Here is a 23127-nt window from a genome sequence, read left to right on the forward strand (position 1 = left end):
GATGGGATAATCAAAGTGTTCAAGAGGAAAGCAGTTGATGATGGATGAAAAGTGAAGAGCCACGATGTGAGTTTATAAGCTGCAATTGTTGTCACTCATATGTCTGGGGAAAGAAGTGGCACCAGGGAAACTAGCGGAGAGAGTCTAAGTACAGGAGGAGGTCTTTTTAGGAACCTTGAGTCTACATGGAGAATCATGGTTGTGGCAAGACAAGTATGGAATGGGAACAGTCAGAAAGTTAAAAAAAAAGAGTATGCAAGAACTAGAACGTTGCAGACAAGATGAGAATGAATGGCCCACAAAGCAGACTGGATCAGCACAAAAGAGGCAGCAGGGATCAGAGACCAACATAGAGGGAGTGTAGCTAATCCTTTGATATGTCTAGGGTGTCAAAGTGTAAAGGCAGTGGAAGTACCGCACCTGCTCTTGACAGCAATATTGGGAGTGAACATTTCAAGTTGGAAGCTATTTGCCAGGCGGCAAAGTCACTTTCCCCGTTAGTTCTCCAAATGCACAGAGCACATGGGTCAAATGTCAACCATCATTTGCCAATGGCTGGTGTTGAGTTCAAATTTGAGTACGATAATAAGTTAAATACAAAGTGGGAGTGAAGGGAAGGAATACAGAGGGGAGAGTGTCAAATGATGAAATGAGAGGCAGGGAATGTGAGAAGATGGAGTGAGTGTGGAGTTCAGGGGATAGGGAATTATGTGCATAGAAGCAAAACAAAGTAAAATGTGTGAAAGGCAGAGTGAAATGCGAAGGGGCTTGTGTGCATTGTAATGAACAGGGAAAGATAGGAAGAGGGAAAATAATGGAGGGTAGTTGAAGATGTGAGTATGGATTGCAAGGCATGGACAGTGAAATGCTGAAGTGAAACGTAAACAGAACATGTTGCTTTACTAAGCAAAAGCAAGAATACTGGTTTTACCAATGCTTGCTTGCATTTCTTTTTCCAGCTAATCCACTCTAAACTCCCAGTGGCAAAGAAGAGAGGTCATCCATGTCATACTTTCTCCTGGCCATATTATTATTAATGTGCAGAGGACGCTGTGGGCTGTAGCAAAACGTGTATGCCTCACATGAGAGAGCACACCTGCTTTTAAGGCATAGAATACTACTCAGCGTTCAGTGATACAGAATTGTGCAAGCTGACATGGTTCCAAACAGTCTTGTCTTAGTAGTGTTGATGAAGAAAGCAGCGATCTAGAAGCATACATGCCACTCTACTGAAGAGAGTGGGGGTTTGGGAGTTGTTTTGATATGTAAGTTATCTATCATTTCTCAGAGACCTTGCATGTGTAGTGGCGTTAAGAAAGACGACCAACAGAAGAGCAAAAACGACAAGCAACTTCATAGTAGCAGGAAGATGTTTTCATTGTTGAAAACACATATGCAGACTTTGTTGACATAACATGAAAAACATGACATACGAAGAAATAAACATATCTACAATTCTGTATTGATTATAAATATACATTATATACAAAATAATGCTATAAAATGTAGAAAGTTCAGTGCTTTTCATTTTTAAATTATTGAAATTCTAGACTTCAAAATACCAACAAGCAACAACAATCAAAACGAAAAACGTATTATTGATTTCCAAAATGTGTCTTTGAAAAGTCTTGTAAAAAGCTTCTGTGTGGTCGGAGTGGAAGGCAAGCAGCGGACACGAGCACTGCCTCCCCACTGCACGATTCAAGGCAGCCCATGGACCAGTGGGCAAGACAGAGGATCAGTGTATTTCAGTGAGAACAGTCCCAGGTTCTCTAAATTAGGCCGTCATTCTTGTGTTTTCCTTGCATAAAGCGTTGTTCTTCCACAATCCCACTGAATTGACTCATTTCTTATTCAAACAATCATTTGGAGTTGAACTGCCATTGTTTTCGGCATGTGCATACAGTGTCCTCAATCTTCTCGAGCGTGTGTGTACATGTAAATATATTGTTCCATATACACATGTGTGCTCACTTTGCCAGTTCGGCTGGTTTAAAAGCATGCTCTTTTCCAACTGACGTTGGGCTTTTGTAGAATAAAGGATGTCGAAAGCCATCCTGTCACAGCCTACTTTTTCGTGGGTTCTCGGTTCAATAAAAGAGGGACAGCAAGAAGCTGCATCTGTTTCTTTGAGGGGCCACTGGAAACATATCTGAAACAGGTTGGAAAGACAGGAACTAACTGTAGGGACCACACTGTAGCACAAAAGAACAATAACACTATGTAAACCAAAGACTGGGAATGACAGATTCTTTCCAGCTCATAGTCATTTCGCTTTTTTGTTCCTAAACGAAACCACAAACTCCAAGTCTACGGAAAATACGAAAATACGATTGCTTCTTTCTGCAATCAGTAGTGCAAAAGGTGTGCAAGAGCAGAGATGGCCCTGCGCCTGTGGATTCCAGCTCCTGATTGACTCAAAACGCATTGTAAGGCTTCAGTAAAGGTATGGGTGCTGTCTCCCAAATGTAAATTTAGCAAGAGGAAGGGGGCGGAGGTGAAGGCCGGAGTTTCAGTTATATACACGCATCCTTCTTCTGGAGACCTTTGCTCCTTAGATTCCCATACAGCTCAGCAATGTCACCTACTTAGAGTTAACACTCACGTCGAGGTGTGAGCCTAGCCCTCAGTTTGTTGAGATGAAGGGTACTTCAAAAGGATTTCAACCTTATTAGTAATGAACATATGGGTAAAATGGGTCTCGACTCAGCCCAATACTGTTTGGGTATTAAAAGAAGGCAGTGATTCTCTCAATGGACGCTATAGATTCTATAACACACTTTAGGCACTTTCATAACCCAAGAGATTAAAACACATGTATATTTCGATTACTCTCAATCCAATATCTGCATAGCAAACATATCTAACTTGGCTTCTAAGATCTTGCCCGTTTGTATTGCATTGCTTCCGTACATCCATGGCTGTTAGCGTCTCGAAGAGCTGTCGACACCTCTGACTCTTACAGACAACAATGCCATTGGGTATTAGATGACGAAAGGCGTGCAACATTAGTGTCATCTTCAATTAGTCATTATTGCTCTTTTTCTCTCAGATGCATTTTTTTTCTTTCAGTGTCCGATTACATTCAAATTTCCAAACAGCAGAGCATGGAAATGCAGTCTATTGCATATCTCCTTACAGTCAGTCTTTCCTGTTCCCCTTGTTCCAGTCCACCTGAGAGCAGCAAATTGCATATAAAGAACACCCACTGTCAAACGCAGTTCTGCGTTTCAGACAATGCAGTGGCAGGTGCCTCTCTGGATCTCCTGCAGGGATAGCAGGTTGCAGATGTACATTCAAGCTTTACACCTGTGAAAAGAAAAGCAGGGGAGTGAGATTGCAATCAAAGGGAGGCGAAACCAACCATCAGTTCAATCATAGGCATTGTGTAACTGGGCAGAATGCATGCAACCTTTGTTTGCCCTTTCGCAAAGGTCAGAGTGCCTGAGCAGCTGTACTAATTTCCTAAAAACAGTGCCTTATGGACAGACTTACTGGCACTGAGCACAGTGTCCATCTGGAGGGATACATTTACTGATGGTGATTGGGGCTTTTTTTTGTTATCATTCATTGTAGTACCCGTTCGACCTGATGGCTCTAGCTAACTCACAGCCTCCTATTCTCTGGTATCTGTACCGTGTTACTTACCCTGTCTCTCTCGGCAAAAACAGCTGCTAGGGCGGTGACTTGTCTATTAACCCAGGAAACGCACTAATGAGGCCCTCTCACGCCTGTCCACAGTCAAACGCCACAGGTCAAGGTTTGTCATGATTATGCAACAGAGAAGAATGACCCCGATTCCATCTGCCCCTCTGCTGGTCACTTAACAAGTTCGCAAACAACACCCTGACTTACAATTTAGCAAATTCAAGAGCAGGGTTTGCTGGGGTCAGCAAGTTGAAGAGACCCTTCTTGGTTTTCTTTCTACGCCACAGAAGGCTGAGTTCCTGTAGGCTGAAAAGGACACGTATCAACTGCGTGATGTTAGCAGCTATGTACTTGTTTAGCGTATTATAAAGTTTCATCCACCCATGAATAATGAGGCTGTAAAAACGGAAGGATCCAAAGCCCTCATAGCGGATGCGAGCATGCTTTGAAACCGCCACTGTGACATTTTACAGTCTTAATTATCTAATTGTTGATAGTTGCTTTGTGTTGTTATATGCCAAAAAAGAAGAAAATGAATGGTCTAGCTTTCAAAAATGTCTGATGCAATGTCGTTTTATCAGCCAACCAACCTTATTCGGTCTTCTATTCTACATCCTGCTCACCTGCTCTCTTTCAAGCCAATCCAGACCATCTGTATGCTTAATATTTCATTAAAGGCTTAAACTACACTCTTTCAATTAAATAATTGAATCTAATGTTCTAGTTTAAACCAAACCAGTTTGCTGGCTTCGATCCTGCTCTGTACAGCTTTGTACAATATCACCATGCCTGCGAGGAGCCTCTAAGTCTATGTCAAGCCAATGACCTATATAACAGTGACACTTACTATTCTGAATGGCTTAAAACACTTAACAGATTCTCATTTGGTGATAAGAACAGATACCTAGTATCCAAAAGTGGATAAGGACTGACATGACCTTCACATCTGCCCATGCTCCCAACATGCAGATCCCAAATGGTCACTGGCATCACACGTTCTTTCTCAGTACTATTGTGCCCCTGCCCATTCCAGACCTTTTTATGATCAATTCAGGGTTTTGTATCAACTACTCCTATGGGAGGCTGTTCCATGCGATCACTACCCTTTGCGCTCTTCCTATGCCTCCCTCCTTAAACTCTAACTTGTAGTCCTAGGAGTCCCCTATTGATGAAGGATGTCCACTAGTACTGAGTTATTCCTCTTTGGAAGTGTGATTTTTGTCCCTCCGGTTTCTTGCTCTAGACCTCTTTTCCTTCAGAGTTTCATTCTTGAACATAGCTTAAGGCTCGTGGTTCAAGCCACTCATCATGTGGGTTATGAGTCTCTAAACTTAAATCTGTCTTTGATATTCCAACTATTTGGCTTCCACAACATGATATACCGCTAGTACCTACAGATGATGTGTATAATGACAGCAAACAGTAGCAGGAAACAATATATATATAGCTTAACCTAAGTGCACTTTTATGCTGGATGAACTTTCTCAATCAATCCTGACATTCACGAAACAGGGTCCACAGTCCTGATGCTTAGCCACATTCAGGTCATCTATACACCCTCAAGATACAAGGCCTGTTTAGAGTCCCACAAGCTCCCATCCCACACTGCACTTCATTATTTCTATGGACCAAGTACATACCTTTGCACTTTACGGCCCTGAACCCATGCCACTATGTCCAAGATGATTTTTACAGCTTTTAAGACATTCCACATAACACAGTGGGCTATCAAACGTATGCCAGCTGGTATCTGCAACCAGGCCTGCAGGACCTACCAGCTTGTCTAAATACTCTCTTAAAATGCATTAAATGGTATTTAAACCTGTTGAGAAGAAGCTAAAGAAATACAAATGGAATATTGACAAACAGGAGGTAGATCAGGTCAGTGCGTACAAGTACCTGGGGGTTGTTATTGAGGATAGCCTGAGATGGGACAAGCATTGGGAATCGGTAAATAGACGGGCTGCACACGTTTCTGGAGCTATTCATGTGTTTGCAGGTAATAATGGTGGCGTTCTGTACAGATTATATTAACCTTGTATAAAACTAAACTGAGGTGGATAATGACATATGGTGCCGAAATAGGGGCAGGAAATTCCTGAAGGAGCTAAATAAAATTGAAGCAAAAATACTTAGACGGCTCTTGAGATTACAATCTTCTCTACCTATTGGATACATAAAGCTAGAATGCAACATGAATAGTTGTAGTACTATGATTCCGCAAATGCAATTATTGTTGTGCACAAAATCATATGGGGCTGTTCTGGGTGCGCTAACGCAACAAATGTGATATGCTTTTAATATGCAGGAAGCTCAGCTGAAAAAGTGTTGTTTGGGATGTATTAATTAATACCTGCTCGGAAATATGGAAGCTGGGATATTGCAGTACCCAATGGAACAATAGAAGTCTAATGTCAGGAATGTACTAGAAACTCTTGAAAGAGAGCAGGATATTGTGACACTAGCGAAGACATTGAACAGTGGCCTAATTGTAGATAACTATATGGTGAGAAGTATTATACCTGCTTATATAAAAGCGTATCCCCACAGTTATAAGGTTAGGTTATATGTATGCTTTAATAAATACAAATACAAAAACAATGCTTTACTGGGCACTGGATCAAGAACGGAACCCAATTACACCCTACTTAATATCTCTCTGTCGCCTATCATTCCATCAGTTCCATGCCCAGGTTTCCTACCTTGAGTAGATCGTTGTTGAAACCTCCATTTCATATCAGCCACACCGCCTATTTCCCTAGTCAGCCATTCAAAGAAATAACTTAGATTTGTCTGGCATGAATTTATTTTACGGGACTATTATGGTCTTGGTTATGTATTCTACTGTGTGTATGCAAATTGACTAATGTTTTCTGCATCACTGATGACAGGCTGGTCGGCCAATACGTTCCGACCTCCTCTGTGCTCACATCTTCTAGCCCCCATGGAGCCACAAGTATAACTGGGTGTTGAGTGTGTGTGTGTGTGTGTGCGTGTGTGTGCGTGTGTGTTGGGGGTGGTGCTTTAGGGAGGTAGCATGGGAACTGTATGCGATGTGAGGATTTTGTAATTACTCCTAATGATGCCTTTGCAACCCTAGTTTGAAAATGAGATGGTATAACCTGCTTCAAAATTTAATAAGGATTATGGGCTATAGTTCAAGGGTTGGTTAACTCCAAGCCTTGAGGGCTGGAATCCTGATGGCTTTTCAAGATATCCCTCATTAATATTCATGAGAAATAATTTGCTACATTTAGAAACATTGTATGCAAATGTATCTTGTGAATATTAATGAGGGGTATCCTGAAAATCTGACATGTTTCCAACCCTCAGGGCCTGGAGTAGGACAACCACTTTGCTATCCCTCTTCAACCCTTGAGGTTACCATCCAGCACGAACGATGTGAGCTATTGCCCTGTGCTTCTACCTGTCAGTGAGAGAAGACAAGGAGACTCGAGGATTACTGTAGATCAAGGTAACAACCTCTCTCTCATATTTCACAAACATATATACACAGTAACTCATTGTTAAATCAGAAGGCAAATCAATTAATGAATCTTGCACATTGGTCTGAAAGGGTGGGATGTTTTCTAGGGTACGGTGTGATTACTTCAAACATATTTATTTACACAACTGCCATTTGCAGCAAATCTGAAATGTACATCAGGCTGTTTCAGCACAGCAGAACTGAAATGTACATTAAGCTATGTGCATCTTGCTTCTAATGAATCCTCTTAGTTGTTTACCTGCCTTCATATCTTCTGAACACAATGTAAGAGCATACCAGACTACCAGACTCTGCCCCGGCAACCCACCAGACCTATTCCCCTTGTTAGGTGGGTACATTTAGGAACATACATATGCTTAGCGGTGCACGTTAGTGGAAAATACATTTATATGTGTAATATATCACATATATCATGTAAATGGCATATCTCATATGGCATATATATGTATACTTATGTCCAAGTTGTATTTACCATATGTGTTTCATAGATATATATCACATGGTATAATTGTGTTATAATTGATATTTAGGGTAACACATGTGTACTGCCAGTGGCTATGTAGCCAGGGATGCCACAATATGCTGATTCACTGATTTCGCAGCGAAGGAGGTGCACACCCTTCGCTGCATACATTTTACAATCCATCAAAACAGAATGGAAGTGCAGAGGTGACACTAAATGGATGGGCTACTTCTGCAAAGCTGTTGTCCAATTACAATGGGCCTTCGGAGTGGAGAAGTAAGAACGTTCACTGGTTTCTAACCATTGGACAATTCAGTTCATTCTTAATGTGTTTGGTTGAGGCATTCCCATCTTTCAACACCACCGCCCCCTTCCATCTTATGTTCTATTTATTGCATACACTTTCTTTCGAACAATCCAACTAATGTGCACGTTAGTTTTGGACTTACCTCTGTAGCTATGACACACTCATTTTTTTCCTCTGTTATCACGAAAACAGACTGGTACATAGATTCCCTTGGAGAACATATCGTTGATATTCTACATTGAGGTTTTTCACTAAAAGAAGCACAAAACAAAATGAAATATTAAAAATTGTTTGTTGGTAAAAAAGAAAAAGAATTTGAAACCACAAAACTGATTCAGCACAAATTAGCTCCCATCGAACTACTTTCCTAACCAATTTCTCTTTCCTTAAATACTGGCTAATTTAGGATTCGGACAAAAAAAATTCCGTAACACCCAGAAACACAAAATGCGCCATATGAAGGGCATTGTGACATGGCAGTGTATAAACCACTTGGCAAAACAACTGGAAGATGCTAAATGCACAGCAGATTGTCTTCTACATGCCACATCGCCTGTTCTGTGTCATTGGCACATGTTGTGCTTGCTCCATATTTTTGGTAGCATGCCCATTTGCACCCTCCTTTAAATTCAGCTGGAAATGTTTTCCAAAGACGACGCAAGAGAAATGCTATATGACACATATGCTCTTAACTCACTTTACAAAATGTCATCAGCAATTAAAATCGCTCCCCAAATGTGATCCTTACTGAGTGAAACAATATTTGTATTGCACAGATGACACACACCACTGACAAAGTGGTTTGCTCAGGTATCATCTGCCTAAGAGAGATATGTAGTCATATTTCTAACCCAAGCAGCCTATTGGGGGTTCGGGGGTGTTGTACTCTTTCTCAGATACACCCTGATGGTTTTCTTCATCACAAACAGGGAAACAATAGATTATACAAGCACGAAGAAAATGGGGTATTCTAAACCAAGAAGAAAAGGCCTTTTAACACCTCATCGCACTTTACGTTTATACAATGGTATGCACATCTTCATTTCAGAATATGGTCTGTGAATATATATATGTTTTAAAATAGGCTGCTTCTACATAACTTCTGAGCACTCATGGTCCTGTCAAAGCATTAAAATGAGGGATCATGTTACAGTTATAACAAAAGCGGCACTTGCTCACCCATAAAAATATAGCGGAGACTTTTCTTCTTCTAAACCCTTTTCGTTTTTATGGAATTTCTCATCCTTTGCAGTTCTGTCATTAATAAAGCTTGTCCGATCCTTCGCCAGGTTAAAGTCCACTGAGTGATTTTTCAGTTTGTAGTTTGTTTTATCCACTCCACACTCCACCTCTAGGTCCTTCTTTATGTTATTGTTTTTAAGCTGAGAGTTTGTGATTAAATTGTCTCTCTGGAAGTCTGAAAGGTTGTTCATGGTTTCACCATCCTCTTCTTCGTTCTTTCTCAGATGTCGGAATACCATGAAGATCATAAATGACAAGACGAGTAGTGCCACAAAGCCAACACTAATAAAAATAGCCAACCAAGGGAAGTTTCCATCCTGGGGACTTGGTTCTGTCATAGTGACTGTGAGGACTGGGAACTCACACAGGCTTCCCATATACCCTGCAGGACAAGCGCAAGCAAAGCTGTGGTCAAAGGTTCTACTGTGGCACGTGCCACCATTTTGGCAGGGTGAGGAGGCACATTCATCTCTGGATTTGACATTACAGTTCTTGCCGCTGTATCCGATCAAGCACTTGCACTCGAAGTCATTTATCATGTCAACGCATGTACCTCCATGCAGACAGGGACTCCTGGCACAGTCATTGGTGTTGATTTCACACTTCGGGCCAGCAAAACCTGGACGGCAGCGGCATATTCGGGTGTGACCCAGGTCAAAGCACAGGGCTCCTAAAAGAAAAATGACATCAAGAATTCAGAGGGTCACATAATTTAAAATAAACTCTTGGGGCCTGATTCATGGAAGTGTTTTATAATGGTGCAATCCCATAGGAAAACGTTCTGTGAATCAGGACCTTGATCTTTTTAGGGGATGTATGTGTATGTGCTATTGGCGCTAGCCTCTTCCTTTAAACTAGCATACAGTGACTTATACTGGGAATTAATCTGAAACAAGAACCTTTGTCAAGGTTACCTGTCTTAATTACCATGGCTGTTTATACAACAACGGGAGCCTAAATCGAGATAAGTGCAGCTGATTTGTAAGTATGTACTTTGATCCACAAGGTTTATGTAAATATATAAATCTCTGTTGCCTGAACAGAATGTGACCTGACACTGCAATCTGACCTGCAAATAGCCTGATGACAACGGTGAGCAAAGAAATAAAAAGAGCCCTAAATTGGGTACTGCTCGATGGCATGATAATACATTAGAAGCAAAGGGTGATGAGTACTTAGCAGTAAAAGCCTGTGCTCAGGAGATCTTTACCAGTGAAAAGACGTACCATTCAGACATGGGTTGCTGGTGCATCTGTCCACTTTCTTCTCACAGTTGGAACCTGTGAAACCCAGTGGGCAGAAACAGGTGTAGCTAGCCCCTAGGTCTCTCTCCTGGCACGAGCCACCATTGAAGCATGGGGAATCTGCACAATTCAAGGCACTGTTTTCGCAGTGAGATCCGTAATACCCCGAAGGGCATTGGCACACGTAACCATTCTCTAGGTCCTGGAAGAGAAATAAAATGTTTAGCAACTGCGGTATGAGTAGATGAGTCAGTTACTTTGTAATGTTTGTTGGAGCAAATCGAATACCATCATAGCAGTGTTTCTAAGGTTTGACACAACCAGTTGTCACATGGTTAAGACAGGCACAATAAGGCAGGATTCCAGAACTCTGAAGTTACTCTAAGGGGTATTTATGTAACAGCATTTTGAACACTGGATTAAGGAAAGGACTGGGAGCAGCCCATCTGCCCTTGGATTATGTTTTTGAATGAAAAGATCGAAAAGGGCCACAGTATAAAACAATGTACACTTTCTGCATTAAAAGAAGAATTTAAAGACCGGGAATATAAAGCGTCATGCTTGTCTTTCACGCTGTAACAGAATACAGTCTCTTTGAGGACAAGCTAATGTCCCTGAAAAGAAACCCAGGAGTAATAATCAAGGCTGGTCCACAGAAAACTAATCAGTGAGACTTCCCCATAATTACTGCTTGTCGCTGTTGTTTCTTGTTTGTGGCAAAAAAGCTGAACCATAAGGTTTAATTGGATCTAAATGATACGACTAACACGGGGCCTCATTACGAGTCCGGCGGTAGCTGTGCCGGTAAAACCGGCAGGCTGCCGTCGGACTTGTGTATTTTTCCGGTGTCTGACTCCAAGGAAACACCAGGGTATTACGACCCTGGTGTTCCTGGACGTCAGGCGCTGGAAAAATGTAAATCCCCATTCCCATTTGAGTCCCATAGGACTCAATGGTAATGGGGATGAGGGAAGCACTGGCACCATTAATAACGGTGCCAGTCCATCCCAGAAAGTATGCGGGCAGCTGCCCGCCATGCCATGCCTGGCGGGCGGGACTGCAGCCGCACACAGACTCGGAGTGTGCCGTTTCGGTAACAAGGGTGCTGGTAGGCTTAACGGCACCGTTGTAACCGGACCCGCATGCTCGTAATGAGGCCCATAGACTAGGAGTGTATTATGGTGACTGCTTGTATGGCAGTCTAATACAAAATTCAAACTATATGACATGCCAACAATAAACTGTACTCTGGAAATATATTGACTAAATTTCTTCCCTGACAGCACAAGAAGGATTCCAGAGTACAGGGTTCATTCTGAATCTGGCATAATAACACATTTCCTGGCCAAAATGATTTTTTTCTGTGAAAGTCCACTTCCATGCTTTCCATGCTTCACAGCACGGAGTGCCAGTGGACGCAAGCAATGGACCTCCATTTTGAGAAGCATGGTGATTTCAAGTATCAGATACTCGAATCAGTGAGTAGATTGTGCCTGTTTATTCTGCATACACAAATTACAGGAATAATCTGCCAAAATGAAGGGCGGAGGTGTAAAATGAAGGGCGGAGGTGTTGCAATTGTTTCACGTGGCAGACCTCTACAATGTACATGCTCGTGCAGTGTACATGGTGGAGCTCGCATCTGATTCACCATATTCAAGTAGTGAAAGCTTGGCAAGTGGAGAGAGCCCCCATGCCTGAAGTGAATTCCCAATACGTTTTAGCACAGGGAAAAAAAAGCTCAGGATGGCTAAAGAGAAACCAGATGATGAGACATGTTATTGGTTGGGATTTCCATGCAGCGTTTATACAGGGATCAAAATGAGACACTTCGTGTCAGATCATGTTTCTTTGGCTGGAAATGCAACAATGGCTTTCAAAAACAAGACCTCTAACAGATAGACCTTCAAAATTCGAATGACTTATTTCTTCTTCTGTTAACTACGGTAAAAGAAGCTTTTCCTCCCACCTGATCCTTTTCTCGATTCTCTACTTTTTAAGTCCACAGAGGTGACGTTCTAATTATTGTGTGTACATATACTGTTGTAATAATAGATATATTCGCAGAAAGGACTCTGAAATCTTGACTGAAAACTATTCAACCTTGAAATAATGATACATCTATCACATATAAAACAACCTAACCTAACCCCCGTCACTTCAATTATACCTGGGTCTTTAATGCATAGAAACAAGTGATAAGGCAGCTTCATTTTTAGAATGTATATACCACTAGCTAATGATTCTATGATAACTGGATTATTCATTGTCAATGAATAGCTTCTTCCATTTCTTACCGTGCAACTCCCTCCATTTCTGCAAGGGTTGCTATCACATTCGCTGATCTTTCGCTCGCAGTCAACACCATTGAAACCGGGTTTGCATGAGCAGGTATAGCTGCCCTGTCCTGTGTTTGTACATGTGGCACCATTTTTGCATGGCTTATGGTGAGTGCAGTAGTTCAGATCTGAAAACAAACCAAGAGTTTAGAGAAATGGTTGTTTCAAAGATTTCAACAAAACATTTGTAAAAATATGTTTTGCATACGTTTTCACATCAATTAAAATGTAGTATTTACAATAAATCTCTGACTCATAATCCATGGAAAGCAATATTTATCTGTATGCACTTGTGGCCTACAAATGCACTCATCTAAAAGTTCTTGTTTTTCTTACAATTAAACGATACAGCTCATGGCCACGATTGTGAGTAGACCATTGTTGTCACTGGTTTCTTACATTGTATACCTCCACATTTATCTTCGGTGATATGCTCTGCTATCTGCTCACACCTCAATATCGCATTTTAACAATGAGGCAGAATGTAATATTATACGCATCATTCACATTTCTAGCCAATGACAATTATATATGGGATAAACACTCCCCTGCAGTACATCATTGGGATATTGCAAGTCACAGAGGAATTATGTGACCCTATAGAGGAGCAGGGCAAAGGTTGAGTTTCTTTATAAGGTAATGAAACTTCAGGGCGACTTGCAATATCCTTTTTAAGTATGGTAGGGGGTATTTAATTCCTTATAATACATGGCCACACCAGCATTCCCTTTAATACTGGGGGCCTGATTTACAGCACATTTTTAACATGGAAAAGTCACATTTAAAACTTGATCTCTTATTTACTCTACTTCAAGAGATCTTCCAGTTATTGGCAGATATAATCAATATAAAACAGACTTACAGCGTGTAGTATGTTTCAAAAAAGTATGTTAAGCAGTTTAATACAATTCATTTAAAAGCAGTTTTAAAGTGGCACAGAATGCCACTTTAGAACAAAGGAATCCGGGAATCTAGCTGAGGATATCATCAAGTGTCCTAGAGGAGGCTGGAATTCTCCTCTGTTCAGGTTCTAGCAGGAAGTACTGTGGTATAACAAATCAACTGTAATATGTTATCACAGTTATTGGTTACATTGATCATGTCAATTCATTGGTAATAAGGTATTTGAGTTACAGGGGACAGTGGTTGTGTAATTGTCCTATTACAGGTGAATAGTGATGTCACTGCTAGATTTATATTTTAGGGGAAAGTAGCATCCATTCTACTTTATAAAGATATTTCAAGTCATCAAGGAGTCATGTGACCAATTAGAGGAATGGGCATCAAAACAGGGTTCCTTTATAAGGTCACAGAACTCTGAGGTGGTATCCAATTCCCTCATATTGCACAACAGGGTGTATTTTATTCCTTATTATGTGACCCACAGTGCACAGATGCCTTAGGGCCTTGGTTTTGTTGTGCTTTACAAATATAAATCCATACATACATACATACCAACCCATAGCTGATCTCTTGCTCACACTTATGCAAACGATCTTCCCCTTGATGTAATGTGGAATAAATGTAGACTTTGTTTGGTTCGAATAACACACTAATATGCAGCATGTAATGTGTCAAAAACATTTAAAACTGTTTAATAAAATGCAGTAAATAACTGGCATTAGAGTTTAGAATTAGTGGCAACATCCAGATAGATTTGTACTCTCCTATTCTAAGTCCAATCAGTACACTAGATAAGCATACTACCACAAATGCCTTCTTATTTATCCAATAATGTCTGTGACTGGACAAAGAAACTGGGTTCAAAAGAAAGAAATCGGAAAAAAACTACTAATTGCTTTAAGTGCTTCAGTATCAATTGAAATTCTGAGGTACGTGCTACCTTCCACACTGCTCCATGGCCAAAGTCCACTGAATGTACATACAGGGATATAAATATGAACATTGATGGCATTTTGCGAGATATTAATAAGGCCTCACATGAAGAGTAAATGTGACAGATTGAAAAGCAAGTGTTTCTATTATTCAGAGCACAGAAGGTTTGTGTGAGTGCAAAGAAGTTTTCCCTAAAAGTTAAAAACAGTGACCTTCCCCCATCATACGCTAGGCTCTCCATCTGAAAGACCCTTGCTTTGAAGTGTCAGGGCCAGAGATGAAGCTGTATCCATGCATGACAGATGAATTTATTGGTGTGGCTGGGTTAACAGAAAGATTGCCGTTAATGAGTTGAACTGTGTAAAATCCCCAAAATTCAAGAACTTATGTGGTTACTCACTGGACTGACTGGGGGGAGGGCCTGCTTTCAGGATTGTCGCATGAGTCCAGAAACCCATCTGGACAGAGAGATAAGATCACTTTAGCATCCATTATCCAAGACTTTGACTATACAAGAATGTTAGTGGTTTACACCAGCCTGAGTCAGCAAAAAAATCTGATGCCCATGGCTCAGGTTGAATGGGAGGAAGCAAAACGTAATGTGCCATTAAAACAGAATATGCATATATGTAATTATTTTGCAGTTAATTTATATTGAGGATCAGATTGTGCTGATTTTCTCAGGAACCGTAAGTCATAGAACCCAGATGTCTTGGGAAAACTAATGAACAGACCTTTTAATTGATTCACCTCTTGGGAACAAATGTTATAACCTAAAATGTGGTAGTAACACCCCAGAAGATGTAAAAAAGCAGGGATTCAGGGAGGTGATAGTTTAATAAATTAGATATCTGTTTTTTACATGTTATGTTCAGAACTGTAATCATTTTTGAGTTATCCACAAAATTGGTCATTCGCACATGTAACGTTGTGTAGACGCCAGATACTCTTATTAAGTCTGGCAGGATGAGTAGAATTTGAAAATATATTTATATTGTTAGGTTTATTTAGAAATTAGAGAAATTTGTCATGTAGAGCGTTTTCAGTGCAAAAATTAAAATGTGTAAAAAGTAAATGCACGTGGTTGGACTAATCCCCTCCCAAATTTGACCTTGGTAAACTGAAGAGGGCAATCAAATCAGAGGGGCCAGCCTTGCACGAAGGGGCTGGAGAATAGTTGACCAATGAAAAGAAATAGCCAATAAGCTGGTATATGATCATTCAGACATTTTTGTGGGTGTGATTATGGGTTTAGAAGGTGACACAATAGAAATCAAGGGTAATTAAGAGAGAGCTGCCTAAAATCATCGTGATGGAAAGGCTGATGGAGATTTAACAGTGCATGGGAGCCTGTCTGGCACTACCTGGGTTGGAACGGCTTATGTGATTGTTGAAAGAAACCAGAGGCAGATGCTGCAATCTCTGCAAGGAGAGCTAAATAGAGGGATGAATGCTTGTGGTTTTGCCTTACTGAAGGGCCTGACCAGATCCCTGTGTTTCCCAAAAGAGTCCAGAAATGCTGATGTCTTTCCTGAGCACCAAACCCAGAGATCCAATGTAAGTAATTGTGCAACAAAACCAATTGTGTGGGGGGTCTGTTTCAGTTAATATCTTCCCCTTAATTAGTTGGTGGGGGCAAACTGAGTAGACCCTTAGCATATTTTACTGAATAGTAATTGAATGAACTCACATATAGTCACTGAAAGCGGGGTCGAAGCTTGGGCACAGTTCAAACCCTCCTCCTTCTTTCTTTCCTAGCGCTAATTCAAGCTATAGTCACTTATAACAATTCAGTATTCCTATTTCTCGCGTCCAACCTCGAAACTCCCTCAACTGTCCTTGTCTAAAAACGAAATTCCTAAAGTGTTCACCATTCCTCAGACCTGGTCATAAAGCAGAGGGGAGGTAAATGTACACTAAATGTCAGGAATTTAGGTGCTGGAGCAGACACGTGTCTTGCTAAATGAAATAGAGTGAAGTCCCTAATTGAAATATAAACTCTCTCTTGGGAGTGAGAAAGTGACCCTGATAGAAGTGAGATTTTGCATTGCTTCAGGGTGAAGGCGGAAAATGTTCCATGTGTGATAAATGTGCAGTTTTTTTAATTTTTGATGTGTTTCACATTGCTAGTTTGACATGTGCGCAGGGAGATTATAAATCAAGCGCACTGCATGGTAGAAAGTGTTTTACACAAATGAACAATGGCGCTGTGACTTAAATCCAACTTCAGAAAAGGATTACCAAGTTCATGATTTTGTAATGTTTCACAGTATCGTTTAATCGTTTAATTTTGACATTCAGGGTATTTTGTAGGACTGGAGGGTTGAACTATTTATATGGCCTGTGTTCCATGTACATGAGACCCAAAAGTGAAATCCCCAAAAAGGGGTTTTTCGTATTGAAGCTTTGTTATGTGCAACAGAGAAGGTGGCGTGTGTAATCATTTGGTGCAAATATTAATTGGACATATAATTCAATAAATATATACTGTGTCTGTACCCCGGCCTGGTTCTTAACTTATTGGTGGCACAGGGGGAGGGATCTACGTGGCTCTATATGAGTCATAGACAAGGCTAGACTGAATCAGACAAATGATAAATAAGGGTAGTCTCAAAATATATTGTTACAATTAGCACCCCAGGTTTACGTCCTGGTGTTCTAATAGTCATTTATTTCTTTGAACAAACGGGTTGCGGCGAGTGCGTGACCAGTTCTTTCAAAGAAATACTAATCTAACATGGACGCCATGGAAATTGAAGCGAGGCTCCAATCGGGGCACTTCTTTCATTTCAATCGTGGCAATCGGAGTTGAGCGCAGCGGGCGCCAACAGTTCAGAGGTTGCTCGGAACGTAGTTCTATACCATGAGGTACAGCCCGTGTTCCAAGTAACTTGACCGGCCGAGGTACCCGCCCGGGCTGCTAATTGCAAGTTGTCAGTTGAGTTGCATCTTGAAGAAGTAAATGTGGCTGGCAGATAGCATGCACCGAAAAAACATTGCATACAGAAACAGTAAAACAGAGGCTTTACAACTTTAGTAACCCATCCCTCAAAGTGCTATTGAGAGATGATAGATGAGTACAATACATAATGCCAATGTTGTTTGTTGTTTTAGAGACAATATAGAGGGAGCCCAACGGTTGTCAGAGGGGCAGATAAGAGCAGACATACTTGGCATGGTTAAGATTCTTCTCGTACAGACCACTTTTCAAAATGTCTAACAGATTTTAGGGGTTGGGAGATGTTTTTGTTTTGTCTACTATATTCACCCTAATTTGGGTGACCAGATAACTCTATATCACTGAGATGCAATATTTTCAGTTGCTCCCTTTTATTCTACAAATATGTATTTGATAGTTTAAAGAGAACCAAGATCAGAACTACCACAATGCATTAGTTTATTAAATCGTCTGGGACTGGAAAAGCAACGTCTTAGTATCATGGAGTGATCTGGTCACTGTAACCTCATTCATTCAATCATGAAGGTTGAAAGTTAGCATGTCAGCCATGTACTCATTTCTCTATTCTGCACACATCCAAATGTTACTATGAAGTTTTGTAATGTTAACATTCACACCTTAGATCAGTGGTGTTCAAACTGCGGTGCCTGAAGGATGTCCAGGAGAGGCACAGGCTCTTTAAAAAGGCATATGACTGTTTTCATATAAAATGTAAGCAGATTTTCTGCTTCTTATATTTTCTATTCAAACCAGTCACCTTTATCCTTGTTTTAAGACCCTGAGCCCCCTGAACATCCTTTGGGCCTCCTAGGGGGGCCAACCACTACGTGGGGGGCCCCCAGAAACAATATCTTTACTCAAGGGGACAGGGGGGCCTCGGTATAAAAAAGTTTAAATACCACTGCCGTAGATATACACTACTGCCACTATCCAACAATGTTGGTGATAGTCTCAAACCTAGCATGTGATGACGGAATACATGCAGATGGTCGCCTGCCTATTTTTTTTTTTAAGATAATCTGGGTGCAAGACAAGTAATTGATATGGAATTATCTGTCACTGTTGGCATGATGTTACTGGTTTGGACTCACCTTGATCACAGAAGAGACCACCCCATCCTTCATTGCAAGTGCATTGCCATGGAGTAGTACATGACCCGTGGCGACAGCCTACATGAGGTATACATTCTGTGCAGAAGCGACCTTGCCAGCCAGGGCGACAACTGGAAAAAAATAGTAGAATTCCTATTTAACCTGTATTTAAGTACTGTGCTTATACGATTATTCTTTAAAACGTAGTAACACTTGATATAACATATTATGTTTACTTACATGCACTCTCCTTGTTTACTGCAATATCCATTTTGTTCACTGCAGCCAGACAAACAGATGGCTGTAAAATAAATGTGTTTTACTTTAGAATGTAAATAGAAAAGTATGGTGCATAGGTCAAACAGTGAACAGTCATAGAAAATAAATTCATTTTCATCATTTACATATCATACGATATTTTGGAGACAAGATCTATTTATACTTATGTTAAGCATTTGTATTATTTATTTACTGTGCGACAGAAAATTAGTTTCAATGAAGATCAATGGATGTCATCTACTTCGTGCGCCCAACAGTATTTTCCACGTTTCCACACAGAACACGCTTAAGCAAGACGAATATTCGGTTGTATGTCATATTTTTGCTTTTTGTAGGTTGCCTAACAAAGAGCCCGATTTTTTCCTGCCGATTTGAAGCGGCCCCACAAAAAGCAAAAAATTACATTGCTTTGCTCCCACCCTCTCTGGCAGACTGTTTTCAAAATCGCGAGGGGGGGGGTTCACCCACCGAACCCCAGTCCCTCAGTCCCTGCCACCTTCCTCCCCACACAAGACTCACGCAAACCCACGCAAACCCAAACACACACACACAAACACACATGCACACAAACACCCATTCTCCCCTGACGGCCCTTCCGGGTCCTGGCAGGCCTGTCAGCCCCTGCATGCACTTGTGTGCGTCAGGGGCGTGACAGTTTGATTTAGAAAGACCACTCTGTGCGGTCACAGAGCGTTCTTTCTAAATCTGTCTTTTTTCTATTCGACGTATAGAATAAGACCGTTTGACCTAATACCGAATATTCTTCATATAATTCCTATGGTTGTGAACTTGAATAAGAACTGACTAAATTACAGGAGGAAAAGAACTGCAATGTCTGATGCATGACTGCACTCTCCATTTTGCTTAGTGAGGATGCCAAAGTACCTTAGACAAACATGAGTATTGGGGAGCAGGTCATCATATCACAGTCGAAATCTAGGAGCCCATTTTATTGTGGCTATGAGGATGTGAATGGGAGTGGGCAGGTGCATATTGTGGGGGCCAGAAACAAGTGGAAAGTAGGGACCTCCTGTTTAGCAGGAAAACGGCAGACAATGGGGTGGCACTGTTGTGGGGGGAAAACGGGTTATAGCAGTGTCCACCGTACATCAAGGAGAGAAGGAAAAAGAACCCCCAGACTAAAAGGATGCCGGCCACACCAAAGAGAAAATGATCCAGCCCGAGAGTTCGAAAAGCGAAAGGCCACTGGGGGATTGCAAATGGGGTAACCCATCGGTTATGGGAGGCAGGGAATTGCTCAGGATTAACAGGAGAGGAACATGAACAAACAGTATCAGTGGGCAGTATGGCCAGCAGGTAAGGAGACCAGGTGGCTGTTGGAAGATGCTGCGTGGAGTAATCTACCGCAGGTGCCCACATTAGAATGACCCTGATCTGAGTACTGAGCAGCAAGTATAAAAAAAGTTATATAAATTAGTATATGCTGAAAAACATTTATACATCTATCCTTTTACATGGTGATGAATCTTGTTTACCTTCAGCTGAATCCCAGCTTCATGTATGGAGGCAAGTTCGCCCACAGGAAGGAGCATTTAAAAAACTCTCATTTACCTTCTGAAGATTACTAGCTAAACATGGTTGGACTGCTCAATTAATTGGCACTTTTAAATAGAAACAGTCCCATGTTCTCTCATACAATCCTACGTTGAAAAGAAAAAGTAAACGTTGACCCGTGTTTCAGTGATTAAAATGTACCCTCTATTTCACCACATAGTTTGCAGGGTTTTTTTCTTTTTTAGAAAAGGCACTGAAAAAGAAACCACTTCTCTGTGTTCGCATACATTTGGTGCTTATTTATTTATAGTTCTTGTATAGCGCTACTCGCCTGAGGGCGTCAAAGTGCTCAAAAAACAAAGACAGGACATACAGAACAGAAAGCAGAAGGGGGTACAGAGACCATGGTCTGAGCTGATGAGAACAGATCTGGATCTAGATTGAACGAATGGGGGTTTAAGACTTTTCTTGAACTCAAGGCAGGACTTAGAATGCCAGAGTTCAAACTGAAGTTTATTCCAGGATAAGGGAGCCTGAAAATCAAAGGTGGAGCCGCCAAAGGTTTTTATATTATACCTTGGCTGAGTGAGTTATAAAACCATTCTCATTCAAAGAGCCGGAGATGTAGGTTTTGTAATACCAACTTCACTGCACCGATCACCAGGCCTGTAACAGACCCAGACAAAATCATGCTCCATCAATCGTTGCCCTTTCTTTGAGATTGTCAACAGTCATGCCCTACAATGATACCATTTAAGAAAATCCATCTTTCCATTGGACAGAGCAGTCTTCTCCACATTCATGGGGGAAGTGTATAAGTTCTTTGATTTGACTGAATTCAGAAAACAGCACACATTAGAGTGTTTTCTTTAATGTAGCTTCAATGGAATACATGTGTTTCCTTCTCTCCTGTGGCTTCAACGAAATACATGTCTTTTTCCTTCTGAACCGGTCTGTTTCACAACCAGTGCATGATTTGAACCATTGACAAGAGGCAAAAACTCAATCATGGATTCCTGGTATTTTGGAGCAAAATGTCTTTGTTGAAGAACATTTTCCAACTTGTGTCAAGAAAAACATGTTACCTATTTCAGCAAGACACACCAACCCACACATGTATTCATTCTTCTGCTTTACGGTGGCATATCACTTCAGCTTTACCAGCTCGAAGGCACTGGTAGTAGCCTGTGTTTGTTTCAATGAAATGTCCTATCATTCTCCCTAGATCAGCATCTCAATGTTTGGTGAATATAATATTTGGATCTGCAGCCTCTTGCCAAGGTTGTCAAAGCGGCAATAGAGTCTTGGTAATGAAAATGCTGTTCGAGCTTACAGGTTGCCCCAAAATGCATTGCTTAAGATAACTTTTTGTGAGGGATGCAAGCTAAAATGCATATTTTTTAAATAGAATTCAAGGCATAATTGAGGGCAGAATGACCTAAGTGATGATTGCTTCAGTTTGACACCTCTAACTTTGTTTCTACATCTGAAACCCACAAAACGTTTGGAGTGGCAAACCGGCAAATACGAGAGGACCTATTCATGCGTTAGAAGCAGTTTAATAGAGCTCAAGAGGGAACTCAAAAAGCTAAACTTTAACACTGGGATACATTATCTAGTTGTTAATTAAAGAAGCCTTGGGGGGTCAGCGTATGGGCCCTCAATATGTCAGGCACCAAGTTCATTGCATGTTCGCCAACCCCGTGTCTGCGTCTCCATAAACACCTGACCATTGAAGGGGTTTACTTATTCCAGACAGTTGTATGTTCTGTTAAGATTTCGGAGAGGGTTGCTTGCACGTCCAAGGCAAATATAAAGGAAAGCATTTGCCGCGCATTTGGGAGATATTCTCTCCCCTTTGGAAAAAAAATGTTAAGCAGAGGCAAAGGGCCGGTTAATTTAGTGCCGTGGGGCCTTTGCTGCGGGGGTGTCATTGATTGTGCACGCTTACAAGCGTCGCGTTTAATGCCTGGTTGGCCACGAGCAGATGCCTGCCTCCCATCAATCGCTGGCAGCTGCTTCATTGTTGCTCTCTGGTGGTAGCGGCGAGGACTTCCCCGCTCCCGCCCTATAAACCCCCACCGGTGCAGCTGCTGAGCCCCCACCCCGTCATGCAAACAATAACAGAAGCGCCAGGCGGCGGCACGTGGCGGCAGATAACGACTTGCCCATTAGTGGGAGACGCGTGCGCCCCTTACGCCCCCCACCTGACAGGACAGTGGGGATTAAAGGATCACAGCCCCCGCGGCGGGGGTGTGGGCAGGCTGGCAGAGAAAGGACGACGAGGAGGAGGCCACAGAAGCGGAGCTTCCAGAGAACGCGCCCTGAAGAAGGAAGTGTAAACCGCCCCCATTAAATTCCCGTTCCCAGAACACTCCAAAGGGTTCCGCACTCTGAGGCGGCTTTTTCCGAGTCCGTGATAAAAAAAAACGGACTTCTTTCCTCACAGCGCAAAAAAACGGACTTCTTTCCTCACAGCGCACCGCGCGCGCGGAAGACGGTTGGGCGGCATCGCAGGCAGCCAGCGCGAGTCAAGTGCGCGCGGAGGCGTTTGTTGTCGTTGTTCCACCTAACGCCAGAAGGGGGCGAGCGAATCTGAGCGGGAAACACGGGGAAGCGTGGCCCTTGCCCCGTTTCGTCCTACGGGAAATTGGTTAGGGAAGGAATTAACCTCCATTTGTGGGGGAGAGGTCGAC

The 23127-nt window shown here is 41.7% G+C and overlaps 1 protein-coding gene across 1 annotated transcript in view; it reads right to left on the minus strand.

Moving 5' to 3' along the window:
* Nucleotides 1-1352: 1352 nt before the first annotated feature.
* DLL4 (delta like canonical Notch ligand 4) overlaps nucleotides 1353-23127 on the minus strand; it is a 29620-nt gene continuing 7845 nt past the window's right edge. Inside the window, exons 5-11 of the mRNA XM_069637509.1 lie at nucleotides 18878-18938; nucleotides 18638-18768; nucleotides 12710-12879; nucleotides 10395-10614; nucleotides 9106-9838; nucleotides 8069-8177; nucleotides 1353-3309 (exon numbers count right to left, since the gene is read on the minus strand). Of these exons, the coding sequence (XP_069493610.1) occupies nucleotides 3304-3309; nucleotides 8069-8177; nucleotides 9106-9838; nucleotides 10395-10614; nucleotides 12710-12879; nucleotides 18638-18768; nucleotides 18878-18938 (1430 nt within the window). The 3' untranslated portion in view covers nucleotides 1353-3303. The remainder of the gene's footprint in view (nucleotides 3310-8068; nucleotides 8178-9105; nucleotides 9839-10394; nucleotides 10615-12709; nucleotides 12880-18637; nucleotides 18769-18877; nucleotides 18939-23127) is intronic.

This window comes from Ambystoma mexicanum, chromosome 14 (assembly GCF_040938575.1).
Source record: "Ambystoma mexicanum isolate Mex_15411 chromosome 14, UKY_AmexF1_1, whole genome shotgun sequence".
Lineage (NCBI taxonomy): Eukaryota > Metazoa > Chordata > Amphibia > Caudata > Ambystomatidae > Ambystoma > Ambystoma mexicanum.